This window comes from Drosophila sulfurigaster, chromosome X (genome assembly GCF_023558435.1).
Source record: "Drosophila sulfurigaster albostrigata strain 15112-1811.04 chromosome X, ASM2355843v2, whole genome shotgun sequence".
Classification (NCBI taxonomy): domain Eukaryota; kingdom Metazoa; phylum Arthropoda; class Insecta; order Diptera; family Drosophilidae; genus Drosophila; species Drosophila sulfurigaster.
The window spans coordinates 29,019,133-29,038,472 of record NC_084885.1 but is presented as its reverse complement, the minus strand read 5'-3'; the positions used below and the strand labels follow the sequence as shown (position 1 = coordinate 29,038,472).

Below are 19,340 nucleotides of genomic sequence, written 5' to 3'. Positions count from 1 at the left end.
CGATATAGCAGACTATTGCCATCGCACTCTACTCCCCCTCTGCCTCTCTCTCTCTCACTTTTCTCTGCTGCTGTTCGTGCTGTGACAACAACAACAACAACAACAGCAATAACAGCAACATCGTCTGTAGCTTACAGTGGATCAAATTTGGCCAAAGCGCCAGAGGCAGCGACAGTGGCAAAGGGAAAAGGACAGTGAAAGAGTGGAGGGGGAAGGGAAAGGGAAAAGAGAAGAGATGCTTGCCTATGGACAGCACAGACATTTGGTTAGCTGGTTAAACAGGGGGCGTGGGGGAAAGCAGAGAACACTAGCTGGATGGAGATGGACTGTCTGGCTTGGTTGGTTGGTTGGTTGCCTCGATGGTTTGCTGGAGTTGAGTTGAGTTTGAGTTTGAGTACACGGCACCAACTGCAGCGGAAGTCAATGTAAAGTAACGGAAAAGCAACCACAAATACTCAAACGCGATACACGCACACACACACACACACACACACACATCAGAGACAGCATACACATGGCGTCTACTTATACATGCACAATATGTAGAACCAAGTGATGCGCGGCAGGCGACAAAAGCTGTCAAAAGCAATGACAAACTCAAGTGATTTTCATAATGACAGTAAAATGGGAGAAGTTTTAGGAATGTATAGGGAAATCACAGGAAACTATCTATAGAAACATATTTGAAAAATAAAATATTTTTTAATTCTTGAAGTGATTTTAAATAAGTAGAATAAATAAAATTGCTATGATTGATAGTAACGTATACTTTGTACTATATGGTATATTTTCGACGTAATGGTATATCATTATACCAAATACAGTGTTAAGTATATATTGCTATTTTAATAACATATAATATAATATATTTTGCATTTTTTGAAATATTTAAAATGGAAATTCTAGAATTAAACCAAAGAAATTAAAATATATGGTATATTTTCAGAATTTTATTATTAGATATTTTACTAATTTAAAATCTTTTTACGAAATACGCAACTGGTATTAAACCACCAAAATATAGCAGATAATCAAGTAAGGCACTGAAACAATTTAGAATTAAAATTCTTAGAATATATCAAATATATAGTATATTCATTTGGTATATTAAATTTTTTACTTATTTTAAAACTTTTTAAGAAATCTAAAATATGATTTTAAGATATATTCTGAACTCCATATTTGGTATATTGATGTACCATTACGTCCAAAATATACCATATAGTAAAAAATATACTAGATGATCAATGAAAGCACTGCAACAACTGCATTACAAATAGTAAATCTAAATCTAAATCTTGTATATTGATATACCATTACGTATAAAATATACCATATAGTAAAAAATATACTAAATGATCAATGAAAGCACTGCAACAGCTGTATTACAATAGTAAGTCTAAATCTGGTATATTGATATACCATTACGTCCAAAATATACCATATAGTAAAAATATACTAGATGATCAATGAAAGCACTGCAACAGCTGCCTTACAAATAGTAAATCTAAATCTAAATCTGGTATATTGATATACCATTACGTCCAAAATATACCATATAGTAAAAAATATACTAGATGATCAATGAAAGCACTGCAACAGCTGCCTTACAAATAGTAAATCGAATGCTTAAAAAAGATGTTTGGTTTGCATGACTGAATGTGACGCGTTTGTCGCCTGGACGAAGTTAAAAGGAAATTGCCATAATGTGTGTGGCAGCTTCACGAGTTGTGTTCGAGCTCAGTTTGAGTTGGAGTTTGAGTTGGAGTTTGGGGAATGGGCATCGACTTTGGTTTGCTTCCTGCTGGCAGCGCAGCGCAGCCCAGCGCAGCGTTATTCACAGTATTCACTATTCACACACTCGCTATTCATTTCCTTTTATCTGTCGCTGTCGTTGTTGTTGTTTCTGTTTGTGTTGTTGTTGCTGTTGTTGTCGTTGCTGCTGCCGTTTTTAATTTAGTTTGGTTGCTTGCTTGGCTTTTAGTTAGTCAGACAGTTAGTCAGGCAGCCACGAATGAGTTGAAGTTGAAGCCAGAGACAGAGACTGAGACAAAGACGGAGGAAGAGTGAGAGAAGCTGCAGTTGAATATGATGCTGAGGCTGAAGCTGAAGCTGAGACTCTGCCACTGACAAGTCGACAGTTGGCAGTACGTGACCCGCTGAGATCCAGTTCCATAGAGCGAACTTCTCGCTCTCGTTCTCTCTCTTTCTCTGTCGCAGTTCTCAGTTCGCAGTTCGCAGTTCTCACTTGGCAGTTGAGAGTTGAGTTCTCTGACATTTGACGTTCCACTTTTGCTCTGGTGCGTGCCTCAATTGTCTCATTTCATTACTCTTTGTTGTTGTTGCTGGCCAAGTTTTGTGCGTGCAGCATGAGGGAAAACTATAGGAAAAGCGCAGCACACACACACACTCACACACACTCTCTCTCTCTCTCTCTCTCTCTCTCGCACACACACACTCGCAACTCAACAAAGCCAAGTCAATTTAATTTATTTTGTCATTTTTGTTGTTTGGCAATTTGTTGTCATCAGTCACATTGCCACTTCTCTCGCTGTGTCTCCCATCGACTTATTACACACTTCTATGCCACTGACTAAAGCTGCACTGTCACCCCGTCTCTCCCCCCTCACATCCCTCGAGTGACCCCTGACCCGACCTCATGCTGTTGCTGCCCTTTGTGTTCCATTTGCTGACGCATTTAAATTTCTGTTTGCACTGAGCACATCGATGGCGACTGCTGCCAACGTAATTGAGTCGACCTCGACACGAACTCACACACGCACACACGCACACTCGTACACTCACACACACACTCACACACTCAGCAAGTCAGTTACATGCGACTCTTTCAATAGTTGCCAATTTTCGCATAGAATTTCCAACTTCTGTTGACGAATGAATGGCGAATGTGTACGAATGTTTTTCTTTTTTTTTTCTTTTGGGTGAATCATTCGCGTTTTATTCGCATCTGTTACGCTTCATTCATAACATTAGCGAAACTTGAATTTAGTTGTATGCAAAAGCATTTATAATATCGAATTTGTTCGAACATAAAACTATTTTTCATGTAATAAGCTATTTTTGGTCAAGTCAAGCAGCATGACAAATAAATGAATAATTCATTACGTATACGCAATATTACGTATACGCATTATTCATTTGCTAGTTGACAAAACTTGCGTATTTGTTAGGCAATATATTACTATCTTTTTGTTATTTTATTAACACACACATGTCACATCAAAATATTTATGTTTTACTTTTTGCAAAAAAAAAATGTAAAACGATGGTTATGCTTGGCAGTTTTTTACTGCTTTCAAAAATATGCAAAAGCGATTAAGTTTTTATGTATTTGAATTATTTAATGATGATTATGTATATACGAGTATTATGAATATTTGTGTTGTTTTCTCAGTTATTTCAGCACTATATAAAAGAACAAAATCGAGTTGAAAGAAAATATACCAAAAACAAAACAACAAAATATAGAAAGCTAGAGAGAAATGTACTCGACTGTGAAATATCCGTTACTCACTTTTAATAAGGTACATTAGTGCTGTATTATGTTGAAAATATACCAAAAAAATACTAAAATATACCGACAACTATACTTTATCGCTATACTGAATATAGCCAACTATAGTTGTCGCAATATTTTAGTATTTTATAGCAAAATAATATACCAAAAATTCTATAAATGTATATACTATATATACTAGTTATATTTGGTATACCAATATACTAATACATTCAATATATATTTCTAGTATTTTGGTATAAAAATACTAAAATATACCGTCAACTATAGTAGTAATATAATAAATGTATATTGATTGCTTTAGTATGTCGATATACCAAATACAGTCATCGGCATATTTTAGTAGTTTTGGTATATTAATTTGGTATATTCCACTGTTTTGCCTTATTGCATATGGGAAGCGCGTATTTGAAAATATACTAATACAAATCTTATACTTTTTGTAACAGGCCTAATAAATTATAATGAAGTAACAATAAGATTCGTAAAGTTTGCAATTTAAAAATTTATAAAATCTGGTAAATGATTATTAAATTTAAAGCAAAGCGTTAATTCAACACTGATTTCAACTATTATTAAATAATGACAATATTTATAGAACTTGCAATTGAAAAAATTATAAACCGATTATTATGTGCATGTTAATAATAGCATTGCATAACCGTTTGACTACCGTTTGACCCGCTGCGTAACCGATTTGTAACCGGTTCAATTATGTTGCCTGGCATTTTTCATTTGCTGTAGCCGTCTTAAGAGCAGCTGTTGTGCTTTCCTCTTTTCCTCATTGCCTCTTCCCTTTTCCCTCGCCCATTTCCCCCACATCTGCCCTCTTCACGCCCGGACTGTTGCTCAGCACTTTTTTGCATCGTGGCCATAATTCCGCTCATCATGTCCTTGGCCAACATAAAAAGCCCGAAATGAATGAGCGAAATTAAGCGGATGGCGAGCAGGCGTCATTTGTTGCATGCCCAACGAGGAGGAAACTGCTTAGGGGTGGTGAGAGACGGGGAAGGGGAGGGGAGGATGGTAAGCGGAGCTTGGCCAGTCGAGTCAGTGGTTGGACACTGGCGCAACTCGAGCGCTGCATTAATGCAAAAGTTTAAGTGTTGCAAATGACGTTGATAATGGGCAAAACGATGAAGAGCAGCAGCTGGCTGGAGAAGAGAGGGTGAGGGTAAGGGTAGAGGAGTAAAGAGTGAGGGAGACAGAGAGATAGAGCGAAAGCTCTTTGCTGCTGCTTCTCGGACTCCATTTATTTGTCTTCCCCTTCCGACTCCCTTTGCCAGCTCGCTCTCACTGCTGGAGATATGTGTCCTTGTTGTCCTTGCTGTTCTCTCTGGTCGCTTAATATGTAATTTATAATTTTGATTACGCTGCCAGCGTCGCCGTCGCCGTCGACGTCGCTGCACTTAATCCAAGCAGATAAATGTATCTGCTTATTAATAATATGCGGTCGCTGACTGCAGTTCTCCCTCTCTCTCTCTCTCTCTGCCTGTCTCTGTTACACTCTTCCTATCTGGGCTGAGTCAGCAGTTCAAGTGTTTGCATTAGCTTGACAGTGGGCGTGGCTGTAGCAGCATCAGCAGCGCCCACTTTCACTGAAGGCATGGCTGCGTCAGAAATTAATGGCGCGTAATTTATGAAAATTATACAATTGCTTCGTCTCTGACACTCTCTGTCTGTCTGTCCGTCCGTCCGCCTCTGTCGGCCACGCCCAGCTGCAGCAAACAAATCATAGACAGCACCAAACAGCAGTCGACTGCCATTTCCATTTCCATTCTCCTTCCCATTTCCCCCTCAGTTCTCAGTCTCCTCTTCAGCCGGCTGCAGCCTCAAAATAGGCAAAATGCCTTTCAGCTGCTCTGCTTACTTTGCCAAAACTTTATATGAAGAAAGTTTGGCACAGCCGTCGACAGCGTGACGAAGGCAGGGGGTGGAGGGGGGTGGAGGGGTAGCGGGTGGCATGTGGTGTGGCAGCAACATTTTATTAACAGGCGTCGTCTATGAAAAGCTTAAAAAACAAAAATTAATTTAAATTACATATTTGCACAAAACAATGCGAGCTGCAGGCCAGATGAGTATGAGGATGGCGATTGGAGGTTTGCGTGTTGCAGAGGCGGAACCCCCCTCCCCCCCTCCTCCATCCTCTCCCTTCATCCTCCCCCGCTTAAACCCACTCTTACTTCCTGTGCTGCGTCGTCGTCGTCGTCGTTGTTGCTGTTGCTGTTGTTTGCCCAAAAACCTCAAATTATACAAATTTACGATGTTTCGCTGAGCGGCTCTGCCAAAAGCCAGCAGCAACAACAATCAAGGCGAACAACAGCAGCAGCAGCAACAACAACAACAACAACAACAACTTCACGCACAACCAACACAGCAACAACAAAGTCAAAAAAAAAAAATACAACGGAAAAAAACCAAGCATAAATAGAAATGAATTTTTCAAAGAATTCGAGACGAAATTGCGTATACGCTGCAGTTGAGCTGAAGCTGAAGCTGAAGCTGAACGATGGAACAAAGCGTAGAAGCAGAGAGTAAGGGAGAAGGGAGAAGGGCAGCTAGAGCTAGGCGAAGAGATAAAAAGTTGGAGAAAAGCATGTCAAGCGGAAACAGGTTGAACAAACAAATACAAATGCTGAATAAAGAGGCTGAGATGATTAAACAAGTTACAGAAGTTGTAGAGCCTGAGATGAAGAAAGATCTGGAAGAAGGAAAAAACTATGAGGAAAAGAAGGAGTGAAGAAATTTATTATGAGAAGAAAAGAGAAAGCAATGGAAGGAATATATAAGAAAGATCTGGAAGAAGGAAAGACAAATTAGGAAATAGGAAAAGAGAAGAAATCGAGTAGAAAGAAGAGAATTGCGAAAATACTTAATTTATATAAATATGATAAAGAATTAAATGCAAAACAATAATATAAATAAAGGATACAAATTATATTCATAAATATATGTAAACTAATTAAAACTTAAATAGAAGTATGTACACATAAATATAGCCAAAAAAAAATTGATGTGAAGTGATTAAAATTTTGAGAGATGGAGTTAAAAATTACTAAATCGAATTCAAGAAAAATCAAGTATGTAAAGTATGAATGTAAAGCATAATAACAAAAAAGAGGTTATAACAGTGTGACCATACACTTGGAATTTAGGGATTTTTATTATGTGGGATTTTTGATAACAATACATGAGAGAATGCGGGAAAGAGAGAGAGAGAAAGAGAGAGGTAGAGAATTGAAGAGAAAGAGAGAGAAAGAAAGACAGCGAAATGGGGAGAAATATAGAGAAAGGGATAGACAAATATATATAAATGGAGAGAAAGCGAGAGAAAGAGCTAGAGAGAGAGCTAAAGAAAGAGAGGGAAACAGTGACAGAAACAGAAATATAGACCCAGATGTTATTGGTTATTTTATCGCTTTACTAGATTTTATATTTGAATGTAAGGCATAATAACAAAAGATAACTTAAAACAGCGTGCCCATGCGTTTGGAATTTAGGGATTTTTATTATGTGGGACTTTTTTTTATAACAATACATTAATGATGCTGCATTAGAGATGTGACATCTCATAATATTTGTTAGCAATTTAGGTAAGAACGTTACAAGCTGGCTGTGAGAACTGAGCGACTGCATTGAGGTCGGCACTTGATGCGTGTAGGGTGCATTAAACAAAAGCCAAAGCCCAAACTTTTGTAGCGGAAAACGGAAATGTTTTACATGCACGCGGCGATGGCGGAAGTGAAGAGGGAACTGCAAAGAGGGAGAACGAAGAGAAAGACAGAGACAGAGAGAGAGAGAGTGCGAGAGTGAGAGAGGTGAGGGGATGGCGACTAATGGTGGCATGTGTAGGTGGCTGATGTTGTTGTTGTTGTTGTTGTTATTCCTGCTGACGCTGAGGTGTCTGGCGGTGGTGGCGAGGGCGGTGACACGCCCACAAAGACAGCAAGCAAAGTCATGTCAGTGTTGGGTAATTTTTCTTAACAAGCGACGCGACGCCGCAAAGTATGCAACGTAAAAAAGTGTCTTTAACGCCTTCTCTCTCGCTCTCTCTCTTTCTATCTCGTTCTCGTTGTGTGCGGCAGCTTAATTAGTGATTATTCACACACGGACACGGACAGCTAGAGTGCAAGAGAGAGAAAGAGAGCGAGAGATACACGTGTGTGCAATTTTAAATATTTAAATCGCAGCTTTTGGCTGCGTTGAAATTAAATAAAATGTTGCACAAAACCACAACAAACGTGGCTCAACGTTGCCAACTTTTTTGTGTCAGCAACAACTACAGTAAAGACAGACAGACAGAAAGAGAGAGAGAGAGACACATATTGAAAATTAATAACAAAAAATGGCAGACAACAAAAAAAATGAAACGTTGATGGAAAAACCCCAAAAACCAAAGCTCAACTCATTCAGAATCTCCTCAATCACAGTCAGAATAGCAAATCTCTCATGCTCAGCACTCAGCTCTCAGTTCTCAGTTCTCAGTTCTCTCAGTCCCTCAGCAGTTGAAGCAGCTAAACAGCTAGTTGCCGTTGGCCAAATGCGCCAGTTAATTAGCTCATAAAATATGCACAATGGCAACAACAATTCGCACCTTGGGCCACAAAGGTGAATGTTGAGCGCTGAACGCGTCGGCGGCCCCCAATGAAATAATTGAGTGCCAAAGCAACAACAACAACAACAACAACAAAGGGTGGCAACAAAAATAACGACAGTGTTGGCAAATTTAAATAGAAGCAGCACAACAACAGAAAAAATTCTGTTACATGATGAAATTCCTGAGACGAAGCTGAAAATACTCTAGGAAACTGAATTGATATCAATTACTTTATAAATATGTGTAATATTTCTCTTTCTTACATTTTAGTAAGCATCATATTACGTATGCGTAATATTTCCCATCTTATTTTATTATTATTATATTAATTTCTATTTAATCAGCCCGATTTTATAATAATGGAAAATAATATAATTATACTAAAATATAAACATAAGAAAATACATATGTATATAGGAAATATTACGCATACGTTATATGATGGTAACTGAAATTAAAAAACAAACTTTATCTATTTTTAAATAGGAAAATAAATAAATAGAAAATAATATAATAATTTAATAATACAAAAATACAAGAATTATTATAAACTATGGAAAAGAAATATAACATATTGCGTATACGTAATATTAAGTTTACTAAAGAACACAATAGATTTTTATCAGATGTCATATAAGTAAAATAGCATAAATAGGAAATAATAAAATAATACTAAATTACATAGATTTCTAGAAACTATCAGAAAATAGATGGAAAATATTACGTATACGTAATATGATGTTTACTGAGATTGAAGGAGAAGACATATTGTTTTGCCCAACGATTAGAGAAATTGGTAAATGGAAAGAACACAAAATACTTAAGCATTTAAATTATGGTTAATGTTTCGAATTCAAATGAAGTCAACACAATGAAAGAAATGAGCTTAAATAAATGAATATTTATTTGCTGAATAAATTCTTAGTTCTCAATTATGTTTTCATCTTTCATCTTAGAGAGATGTAAGGAAATATTAATTTAAAAAAATTATTTATTTTATATTTTTCTATATATCTCTAAGACCGATAAAAATCATTTAATGAATTACTTTAATTCTCCTACTAAATGCAAAATTACTAGTATTTACATATATAAAATTTCTTTATCTCTCTTTATCAAAGTATAATAAAAATCACGTAATTAATTAATTCAATTATCTTACTTACTGTATAATAGTTAGTATTTTTAAAACATAATCAAATTCATGCTAATAAATTAATGTATTTCTCTTTTTTCTCTTGCAGCCACTTAACACAACAGAGTAAGTAAACACACACAATTTCAATATATTATTTGGTGTAAAGTCAAGATACATTTTACTTGCAAAATGTGCTGCATAATTGAGTTGAAGAGAAGTGCTGCTGTTTTTTTTTTTTTTTTATTATTATTTATTATTAAAGTTTTCATGTTTAAGTTGGGAACAGAAATATATTAAAGGTTCTTTGTTCGTATAGAATAAATTTGCAGTATGAAGGTTACAAAACGAACGCCAAGCTTAGCATGCTTCAGAAATAATTAAGACTTTTGGGTATTACGCCAATTGCAAATCAAGTTACGGGTTGTCCTCGTAGTTGATGTTGTTGGTGTTGTTGTTGGTGTTATTATATTTTTCGGTGTTGTTCCGGCCATGTATTGCAGATGAGCGTATCTGAAGTTTATGAACTTTGTAATTACACACTTTATTAATTTATGCGCTGCGGGGGATGAAATGGAAAACTTGTGCCAGCTCTTTCACTTCACGAGGACAACACAAAAATACTTTATATAACCGAATATAACAACAGAGAAATGACTCGAGATGCTCAAAGCAGAGAAAGAGACAGACAGAGAGAGAGAGAGAAAGAAGTCTAGAGCAATTGTGGCAAAAAGACAAAAGCAGAAACAGAATCGAGGAACAGAGACGAAGAACAACATATTAGCGCTTTATGGGCCAGGACAAAGGAAAGGTAGAAACAGAGAGCGAGAGAGTGAGAGAGAGAGAGAGAGTGAGGAGAGGAAGCGTGTTGTGGGTGTCAGAGACACAAAAATGATGACAGACAGGGTCTTTGCTTATAAATCTTATAAATTAGCCAGATTTCTGTCCCCAGCGTACAAATTTTAAATAATGCCTCGAAATTAACCAACGAAATGTGCGCAAAAGGCATCCGACACACAAAAATACGAGTACACAAAAATTATTTACCAAAATGTGTTTTTGCTTTGTGTTCTTTCGATTAGAAATTGCACAGCAACATCAACAGCAACAACAAAAGCCAAAATGGAATTAATTAAAGTCAAGAGAATCAGACGGCCGAAAACATAACTTAAAGCCAAGACATTTATTTTTTAATTCTTGTTTTTCTGCATTCGGGACTGTAAAAACTAAGCTCGCTGAGCTGACAGACTTAAGGTTACAGCTGGGGACTTGTAAAATGTGTTGAAAGGATAATTACCCGAGCGAGACATTTCGCTGTCTGGGAGATGACTCGGATTTACTTTTTAAGGGGGGGAAGGGGAGGAGGGACTTAATAGCTCTGCATTTTGAATGCAAATAAACAACTGATGGGCTTGAAGATTTGACAGAGACTGCGATGAGATTTATAATTAGAAGTAGCAAGCTTGTGATTTCTATTTTCTACCTTATGGTATATTTCGAACGTAATAGTATATCGATATACCAAATATGGACTGGGATGAGAATTGTAATTGGAAGTTGAGTTGCGAAAGTTTTTACATCTAATAACTATATATATTTTTGGAATGTATACCGATATACCAAAAAGTGAGATAGTAGCGGTTAAAAAAAAAAGCTAAACTGTACGGGATTATTCTAAAAATATACCAAAATAATATACTGAAAATTTAAAAATCCACTGATCACAAGTATATTTTGAAAAAAAAAAATAAAACAAAATCAGGGCTATACAGTATTTTTCTGAAAATATACTAAATATACTAAGCACTCGTACATTTTTGTATTTTTTCGATATATTAATACATTCTGAGCAATGGTATATCTTTTGAATTTTTTGCATATTGTACTAAAAACTAGTATATTTCGGTATTTTCGGCATATTATACTGATCACTAGTATATTTCAGTATTTTCTCGGTATATAACTTTGGTATATTATATTTATATTATTCTTTATACTGAATACTAGGTTATTTCAGTAATTTTTCGGTATATTTTATTTGGTATATTTTTTAGAAATATACCGTAGTGTTGTGCTTTTTTCTCACATTCAATTTTTAATTTCCTTTGCAGCTTTCATAATGAAAGCAAGTGTTTGATTATTTTTATTTTATAGTATTATTTGTATTTTATAGTCAAAGAAACTTGAATTTTTCGTAGTTATTGATAAATTTTTTTTATTTACCTTGCAAGTTGCTCATTGAAAAAAATACTGCTCACATGTTTTAGTATTTGTTTTTGATTATATTGCTTACTTTAGTTATTCATTCGCACGTCTTAAAACTCTTTTATTGAAATGCAAATATTGAAATGGTTCGCTTGCAGAATTTTGCTTATATTTGCTGTGCAAAATGATGCATAAATTTATGATTATTTCAGCTAAAAAAAAAAACAACAACATTTCATAAGAAAATTGAAAAGTTCAACTTTTAGGTAGAATATTGGAAAAAATGTTAAATTGTAAATATGCATTTGAAAAGAGAGAAAAGAGAAAAGGAATGTAGCACGTTAAAGGCAGAGTTTATTTGCACTGTGGCATTGTATTATACAATATACTTTTAATTAAGATACCGTAATTCATGAAACTATTCGAATATTTTGAATTTGCACTTGTGAATACATTTAAAATTGTGAATAGTCTGTTGTGGTTGTGTCTGTGTGTGTGTGTGTGTTGTTTTTATGAGAAGAGTATTTCAAATAACTGAATGCAGAGAAAGTGGGAAAACGATGTCTCAATTGAAAATTGAATTTACAGTCAGCACAGAATACAGAACACAGAGCAGAGCAGAGCAGAGAGAAATTTGCTTGTGCAGCCAGCCGGCTATGAAATGTAAATTCATGTGCGTCAATTTATTTGATTTCAATTTCCACCTCCCTTCCCCCCTCGATCCCCAGCCAGCATCATTGTCGATGGTCATCAACGACAATGCGAAAATATTTGCAATTTAATTAAAGTGCAAATGGCAAAAGTAATGTCCAAAAATATTCCATAGTCACATAGGGAAATGTTCTTCTCAGAGTGTGTGAGAGAGAAGAAGACAGAATAAGAAAGAGAACGCTGTATAACAATCAAGTCAAGGGGCCAAGTGTGAAGTGTGTTTATCTTGGAGTTGCGAGTTGCCAGTGGAATAATATTTTATATGCTCTTTCCTTCACTCTCTCTCTCTCTCTCTCTCGATCCCCAACCTCAGCGTCAAGGTGTCGCAGTGCTTGCTCAGAATATATAATGGCCCATAAGGTTCGGTTTCGGTTACATACATCTCTCTATATATAGTATAGTTGCTGACTCTGCTCCTCTTCCTTTTTGGGTTTCGGTTCGGTTCGGTTTGGTTTGGTTTGGTTTTCTGTTTTGCATTTGGCAAACGCGGCGCGTGCTTAAAACTCTCTTCAAGCCAAGTGCCAAAGTGCCGGGTGCCGGGTGTCGAGTGCTTTTTCGTCTTTTGGTCCACTCTCCTTCAAAGTTCATAACTTATGCATGTGATATGTGGGAGTCGCCTCCCCCACCCCCACCATCAAAAGGAGTTCGAGTCTGGAGGCGAGAAAGAAGAGCATAAAAATTATGGCGCCCAAATGGCGAACAACTATTTTCGATGCGACATTCCTTTTCGCCTCTTCCTTCCTTCCTTCCTTCCTCACTTTTCCGAGTGTGTTGGGGAAAAGTGCAATAAAAATGGTCAAGTTATTATTTACCGGCAGGTGAAAAAGTCACGAACGAAACAGAGACACAAACACACACACACATACACATGCACTGTGGTATAAAAGCTATTTGTGAAGTGTGCCAAAAAAACATAAAAACAAATGTTGCTGTTTATTTAAAACGCATGACTTTTGCTGTAGTTTATTTAAGCGTCTGATAAGGAGAGCTTCAAACCATCTTATTTCTCAGATGCCAAAAATGGTGAAGATATCAAAATTGTGGTTTTTCTTAGCGTTGCGTAGAGAAAACAAATAATTGAGCGTTGTTAGTAAACAGAAATTTTGAGTTATGAACGTAGCTTCGAACTTTTTTATTACTACAAGTCATTGGCAAAATTAATTAGTCTGTATAATAAGAGAGAGGAAGAGAGAGAAAGGGAGAGTATTGAGAGAAAGAAAGAAAGAGAATACGAGAGTGAGGCAAATAAAGAGAGGAAGAGAAAGAGACACAACCAAAAGGTGAGACAAAAGACAGGGAGAGAGAGATAGACACACAGACAGAAAAAGAAAAAGAGAGCTAGAGAATGAGCGAGAGAATCAGAGAGAGAGAGAGAGAGAGAGAGAGAAAGATACTGAGAGACAAAGAGAGATAGAAGGAGAAAGAGATACAGTGAGACAGAGCAAGCAAGAGAATGAGGGAGAAAAATAGATATATGGAGAGAGAGAGAGAGAGAGAGACAGAGAAAGAAAAAGAGAGACAGATGCAGCAAGGGGGAGCAGGAGGAGAATGAGAGAGAAAGAGACAGAGTCAAAAGGTGAGACAAAAGAGAGGGAGGGAGAGAGAGAGACACACACAGAAAGAAAGAAAGAGAGGGAGAGAGAGAGAGAGAGAGAGAGAAAAAGAGCAAGAGAATGAGAGAGAGAATCAGAGAGAGAGAGAAATATACTAAGAGACAGAGAGAGAAATAGAGAAACAAGAAGAGAGAGGCAAAGTGAGACAGAGCAAGAGCGAGAGAATGAGAAAGAGATAGAGATAAAGAAAAAGAGAGAAAACGCGAGTGAGGGAAATAAAGAGAGGAAGAGAAAGAGACAGAACCAAAAGGTGAGACAAAAGAGAGGGAGAGAGAGAGAGACACAGAGACAAAAAAAGAAAAAGAAAGAAAAAGAGCAAGAGAATGAGCGAGAGAATCAGAGAGAAAGGTAGAGAGATAGAGAGAAGAGAGAGAGAGAGAGAGAGAGAGAGAGAGAGAGAGAGAGAAAGATACTGAGAGACAAAGAGAGATAGAAGGAGAAAGAGATACAGTGAGACAGAGCAAGCAAGAGAATGAGGGAGAAAAAGAGATAGAGAGAGAGAGAGAGAGAGACAGAAAAAGAAAAAGAGAGACATACAGATGCAGCAAGGGGGAGCAGAAGGAGAATGAGAGAGAAAGAGTCACATAGAGGTAGACAGAGGCAGCGAGAGAGCGAGAGGGAGATAAAGAGAGTGTAAGAAAAAGACAGAGAAAAAGAAAGATACAAAAATTGAGAGCTTGTAGCTCTTCTCAATTATCATTTTTTGGGGTTAGTTTAAACAATCTAAATTTTAGACTTTTCTTTTCGGCTTCAATATGGCATATTCTTAAGAATATACATTTTTGAATATCAAGAATCATCATCATCATCAATTAATCTACAATTATAGTCGAATTTTGATCTTGATTTAGAAATTTATCCCCTGAGTTCTATTTTAACATGATGATTCAAGATTCTATTGATAATAGTACTTATTTTCGGTTGTAAAAAAAATGTTGCTCTTACTCATTTTACTTCAGCAACAAGTTGGGGAAGAAGAAGTTTTGAACTTGATGAGGCTAATGGAGCTACTTTATGTTTGTTTTCTTTTTGTTACACACATCAGATTGTCGTTATCTTGTTGTTGTTGGTTAAACCCAAAAGATGCGAAGAAGCAAATGGCTGGCAAATGAAATGCAACCCTTTAAATTATTTCTACAACATTTTATTCAATTTTCCATTGGTTTGGCATCGAATCTAGTCGAGTCGAGTCGAGTTTGGGACATGTGGCGTATACGCTATAATAAAATATGAATCATTTATGAATATGTGCGAGCACTTATGCATCTGTATGTGTGTGTGTGAGTGTGTGTGTGTGTGTGTGTGAAGCAAGGTGATGTGATGTGTGTTTGGTTGCTGCTAAAATCATATTGCAAATCGCATTTTGTGTTGTAAAATTTATTAAAGCGGAAATTATTCATTGCACGATCGAATGAGCTTCATGATTGCCACTCACACACACACACACACACACACATGCGCAGCGTGTATCTGTGTGAGGTAATCAAATACACATTCACGCAAATGTGTATGTGTGTGTGTTTGTGTGAAGAGCCTTGATTAACGATAAAGTTACCGTTGATGTGCCATAATTAGCCAGCAATGTGGCAATAAAATGCATCAAGTGCAGAAGACGATTTAAGCATTAAGCACATCACTCATACGACACGTGTGACAAGCCAAAGCTTCTCATTTCACACATTATTCTTTCACATTTATTTACGTCGCATCTCTGTGTCTGTGTGTGTGTCTCGCATTTACGAATATGACATTTTCAATTAGCCAGCCTGGTCAGCAGGAGATGCTGCACTTTATGCTGAATGAAGTATCAACAATTGTACATACCCTGTAAAATAATGTGGTGTTGTTTAAGCTATGTAAATTCAAACTACAAAATACAACGCAATATAAATGGCAAATCTTTATTCATATATGACAGACTATTTGATATACCCTGTAAGCAGCAGAATGCTAGCGGAGCATGCTCAATTTATTTGTGCTTTTGCGAAGTTTCATAAAAACAAGCAATGTGATGCAGTCGAAGCAAAATTAACTTTTTAAATCAGTAAAGAATCCATTAACGGAATTATAGATTATATTTTGTTTCTAAGCAGTTTCATAGAAAAGAGCAGAAGTGTTTTTGCATGCCCAACTTATTCTATCTTTTTCTTTTTCGAAACACATAAGGTGCTGCAGTCTAAACTAAATGAACTCATTTAATCAGTAACTTTTATAGAATACGTTTTATTTCTATACTCTGTAATCAGCTTGCCTAACCTAAGAATTCTTTCTAAAATTAAACTAATAATGAAAATAAATGCTGCTACATAGATTTCAATAATTCGTTTCAACTCTCAAAGTATTAATGCAATTACAGGGTATTTTTTGCAAAAGTAATTACCTAAAACAGACTATTTGCTATACCCTGTTAGCAGAAGAAAGCTTGTAGAGATTTTCTAACCAATAAGTACATTATAAAAGAAAATAATTCGAATCAAATTAATTTTTAGCTTACTTGAAGTATGAGTTAAGATATTACTCTGTAAAAAGCAGAATGATAGCAGAGCATGTTGAGAAATGATATCCATTATAAAATGAGAAGTAGTTTAATAAATTCTTGCAATCCATTAACTGAAAATGTATATTTTGTAATGAGCATTTTGTTGAATATTCTTGCAAAAATCAATGAAAATCTATGGCTGCCAACATTTCTTTGTTGTGAATATTTTTCTTAACAGCCTTTTAAAAGTCAATTACAGGGTATTTTTAGAGCTTGCGCCTTTTCTTACTGTTGAGGATAAAGGCAGCTCTCGCTTTTGATATTCCTGCATTTGCAGTTGCAGTTGGCAGCCTCCGCCTGCGGCTTTTTTTGATTAATAAAAATTGACATTACGCTGGCATTAAAATTGAGTCCAAGTGGTTGACTGACTGACTGAGAGACTGAGTGACTGTCAAAGTGAATGACGAACTGTTTGCTTGTTGTATCAATATTTAATATTTAGTGGTATTTATTTATTGTTCTCGCTCTATTTTCAATCGCTCACTCGCTGGCTGCAGCATATTAAATTCATAATATTGTAATGCGAATAATGCCAACTGACATGACAATGACTCTGGGACTGGGACTGGGACTGGGACTAAACCAACGGCCTGAGGTAGATGTGTTGAGGGGTAGAGAGGGGAGGGTTGGAGGTTAGCGGGGTAACACACACAAGGGAGAAATGAACAATAAAATGAAATGGCATGGAATGAAACGTAAAACATAAAATTGTGGCTGACATTATTAATATATGCACACTCATACACACATATACACATCGAAGCTGTGGTCATTCGTTTCAATTAAAGTGCGCACACACACACATACACACACACACACACACACACACACACACACACACACACACACACACACACACACATACATATAGTGCAGGCAAACGGAATTGCTACTCAATCATCGTAACCATCCCATGAATTTGAACAATACTCCACAGAGGCATGAACCACACAATAGATGCCACACACATTAGTCTACGTGTGTGTGTGTGTGTGTGTGTGTGTGTGTGCATGTGTCTAGTTATAATTGAGCAAATATTTGATTAGTTTGTGAACTGGTCTTTGCTAAGACAATCAAATATTATCATTGCATCTACCCACAAAATACTTTGAGAGTTGCGACAACTTTTGGCCATAAAGTTACTGCTCAATCGGTCAATCACTCAATCTGATTGATGCATTCGCTTTAAAACATAACTTCATTATGCATCACTTGTTTTATACTATATAATTGATATTTCATATTTGCCAAATTGAAATGCATCGTAGATGAACTAACAAACTTGATGAACTTAATATCGAATTTCGCTGTTCATTTGCAACACAAATTAATAATCTGACTAATATTTGCTCAATAATAATTACAAAATTATTCGAGCCAGTTCCACATGTATTAATTGGTAACGAATTTAGTTTTGATACGGAAAGAATTTCACAGTAATGAAATTAATAATCTAGGCTTAGTTAGTTAATTGGTATTATGTTTTCATTTTTGATTAACAACTATGGTCTGAGATGTTGTGAACTATTTAAAACGAATGGAAAATAATAGTAATAATAATAATGATAATGATAATGATAATGATAATGATAATGATAATGATAATGATAATGATAATGATAATGATAATGATAATGATAATGATAATGATAATGATAATGATAATGATAATGATAATGATAATGATAATGATAATGATAATGATAATGATAATGATAATAATAATAATAATAATAATAATAATAATAATAATAATAATAATAATATAATATATATATATATATATATATATATATATATAATATATATATATATATATATAATAATAATAATAATAATAATAATAATAATCATTTACTACATTCCATTCATGCACATTTCAAGTATAATCTAGTTCAGGAATTTTGTTGTTACTCGTATTTAGCTGTTGAATGTCTGATTGATTAGCTGTAGTGATGTAGCTATAACAACTTCATCGATATGAGATTGATGGAACTGGATTCTTTCAGCGCATTGGGGAAAGTAATTGACATATCTCTCTCCCAGAGAGATGGAGAGACAAAAGCGAGCGAGACAATTGGCATTTAATATTGACAGTGCGATATGTATATATGTATGTATGTGTGTATTTTTGTATGTGTGAGTGGAGCGATCTCTCTGTCTATTTCGCATCTATTTTTTTGGTTTTGGCTTTGGAGTGACAGCTGACAGGAAGTGGCAAACAGCTGCAGTTGGCGCGAAGTGACTGAGTTTGTCGTCGACGTCTTTGCTTTGCCTTTTTTTTCTCTGTGTGTGTGTGTGTGTGTGTGTGTGTGTGTGGCTCAAATGACGTGCTGGCATCGCATAAGATGGGAAATAGGATAGAATAGGAATATGCTGCGAAAGCAAAAGCAATCAAAGCAAACGAAATGGAACCCTTAGCATTGGAATTTCAATGAACCTGAAGCTCTGGCTTCGCCTTAGCTTAAGCTGTAGTTGAAGTTGAAGTTGAAGTTGAATCTGATGTTGAAGCAGTTGCTGAAGGCGATGCCAAAAACGAAAAACGAAAAAAAACAAGAATAAGGGAAATAAAAATAAAAATGAATAACACAAAGCGACGCATGACTGAATGCCAGCCAATGAATGTGCCACAACGCGGCGCTATGACTAATAAAAAAAAAAAACAGCAGCAACAACGAAGAATATAAGAAATGGGGTTAAAGTAGAAAGCAAAGACGCGGTCGCGATATGGCAACGAAAACGAGACCCCAGCTATAACATTCGAGTGGAAATGCTTATTGTTGTTCTTGCTTATTGTTGTTGTTGTCCGTTGTTGTTGTCCGTTGTTGTTGTTGTCCGTTGATCCCCAGGACAATTTGAAGCACATGGAGCCAGTCCTTAGCTCCTTAGAGCGCTGAGCTAGCAAACACACTCCAAAGACGATTCTCTCTGCGAGCTTGCCACTTGTATAAATTGTAGCCAATCATGATTTAATAGATAAAAAACTGAAAGAGTTCAAGTGG

At 36.0% G+C, this 19,340-nt stretch overlaps 1 protein-coding gene across 1 annotated transcript in view; it reads left to right on the top strand.

Annotated features, from left to right (window-relative positions):
• The window catches only part of LOC133847367 (GATA zinc finger domain-containing protein 21-like), a 70,619-nt gene that overhangs the window by 16,272 nt on the left and 35,007 nt on the right, over window positions 1-19,340 (top strand). The window contains exon 2 of the mRNA XM_062282353.1: window positions 9,380-9,396. Coding sequence (XP_062138337.1) covers window positions 9,380-9,396 — 17 coding nt within the window. The remainder of the gene's footprint in view (window positions 1-9,379; window positions 9,397-19,340) is intronic.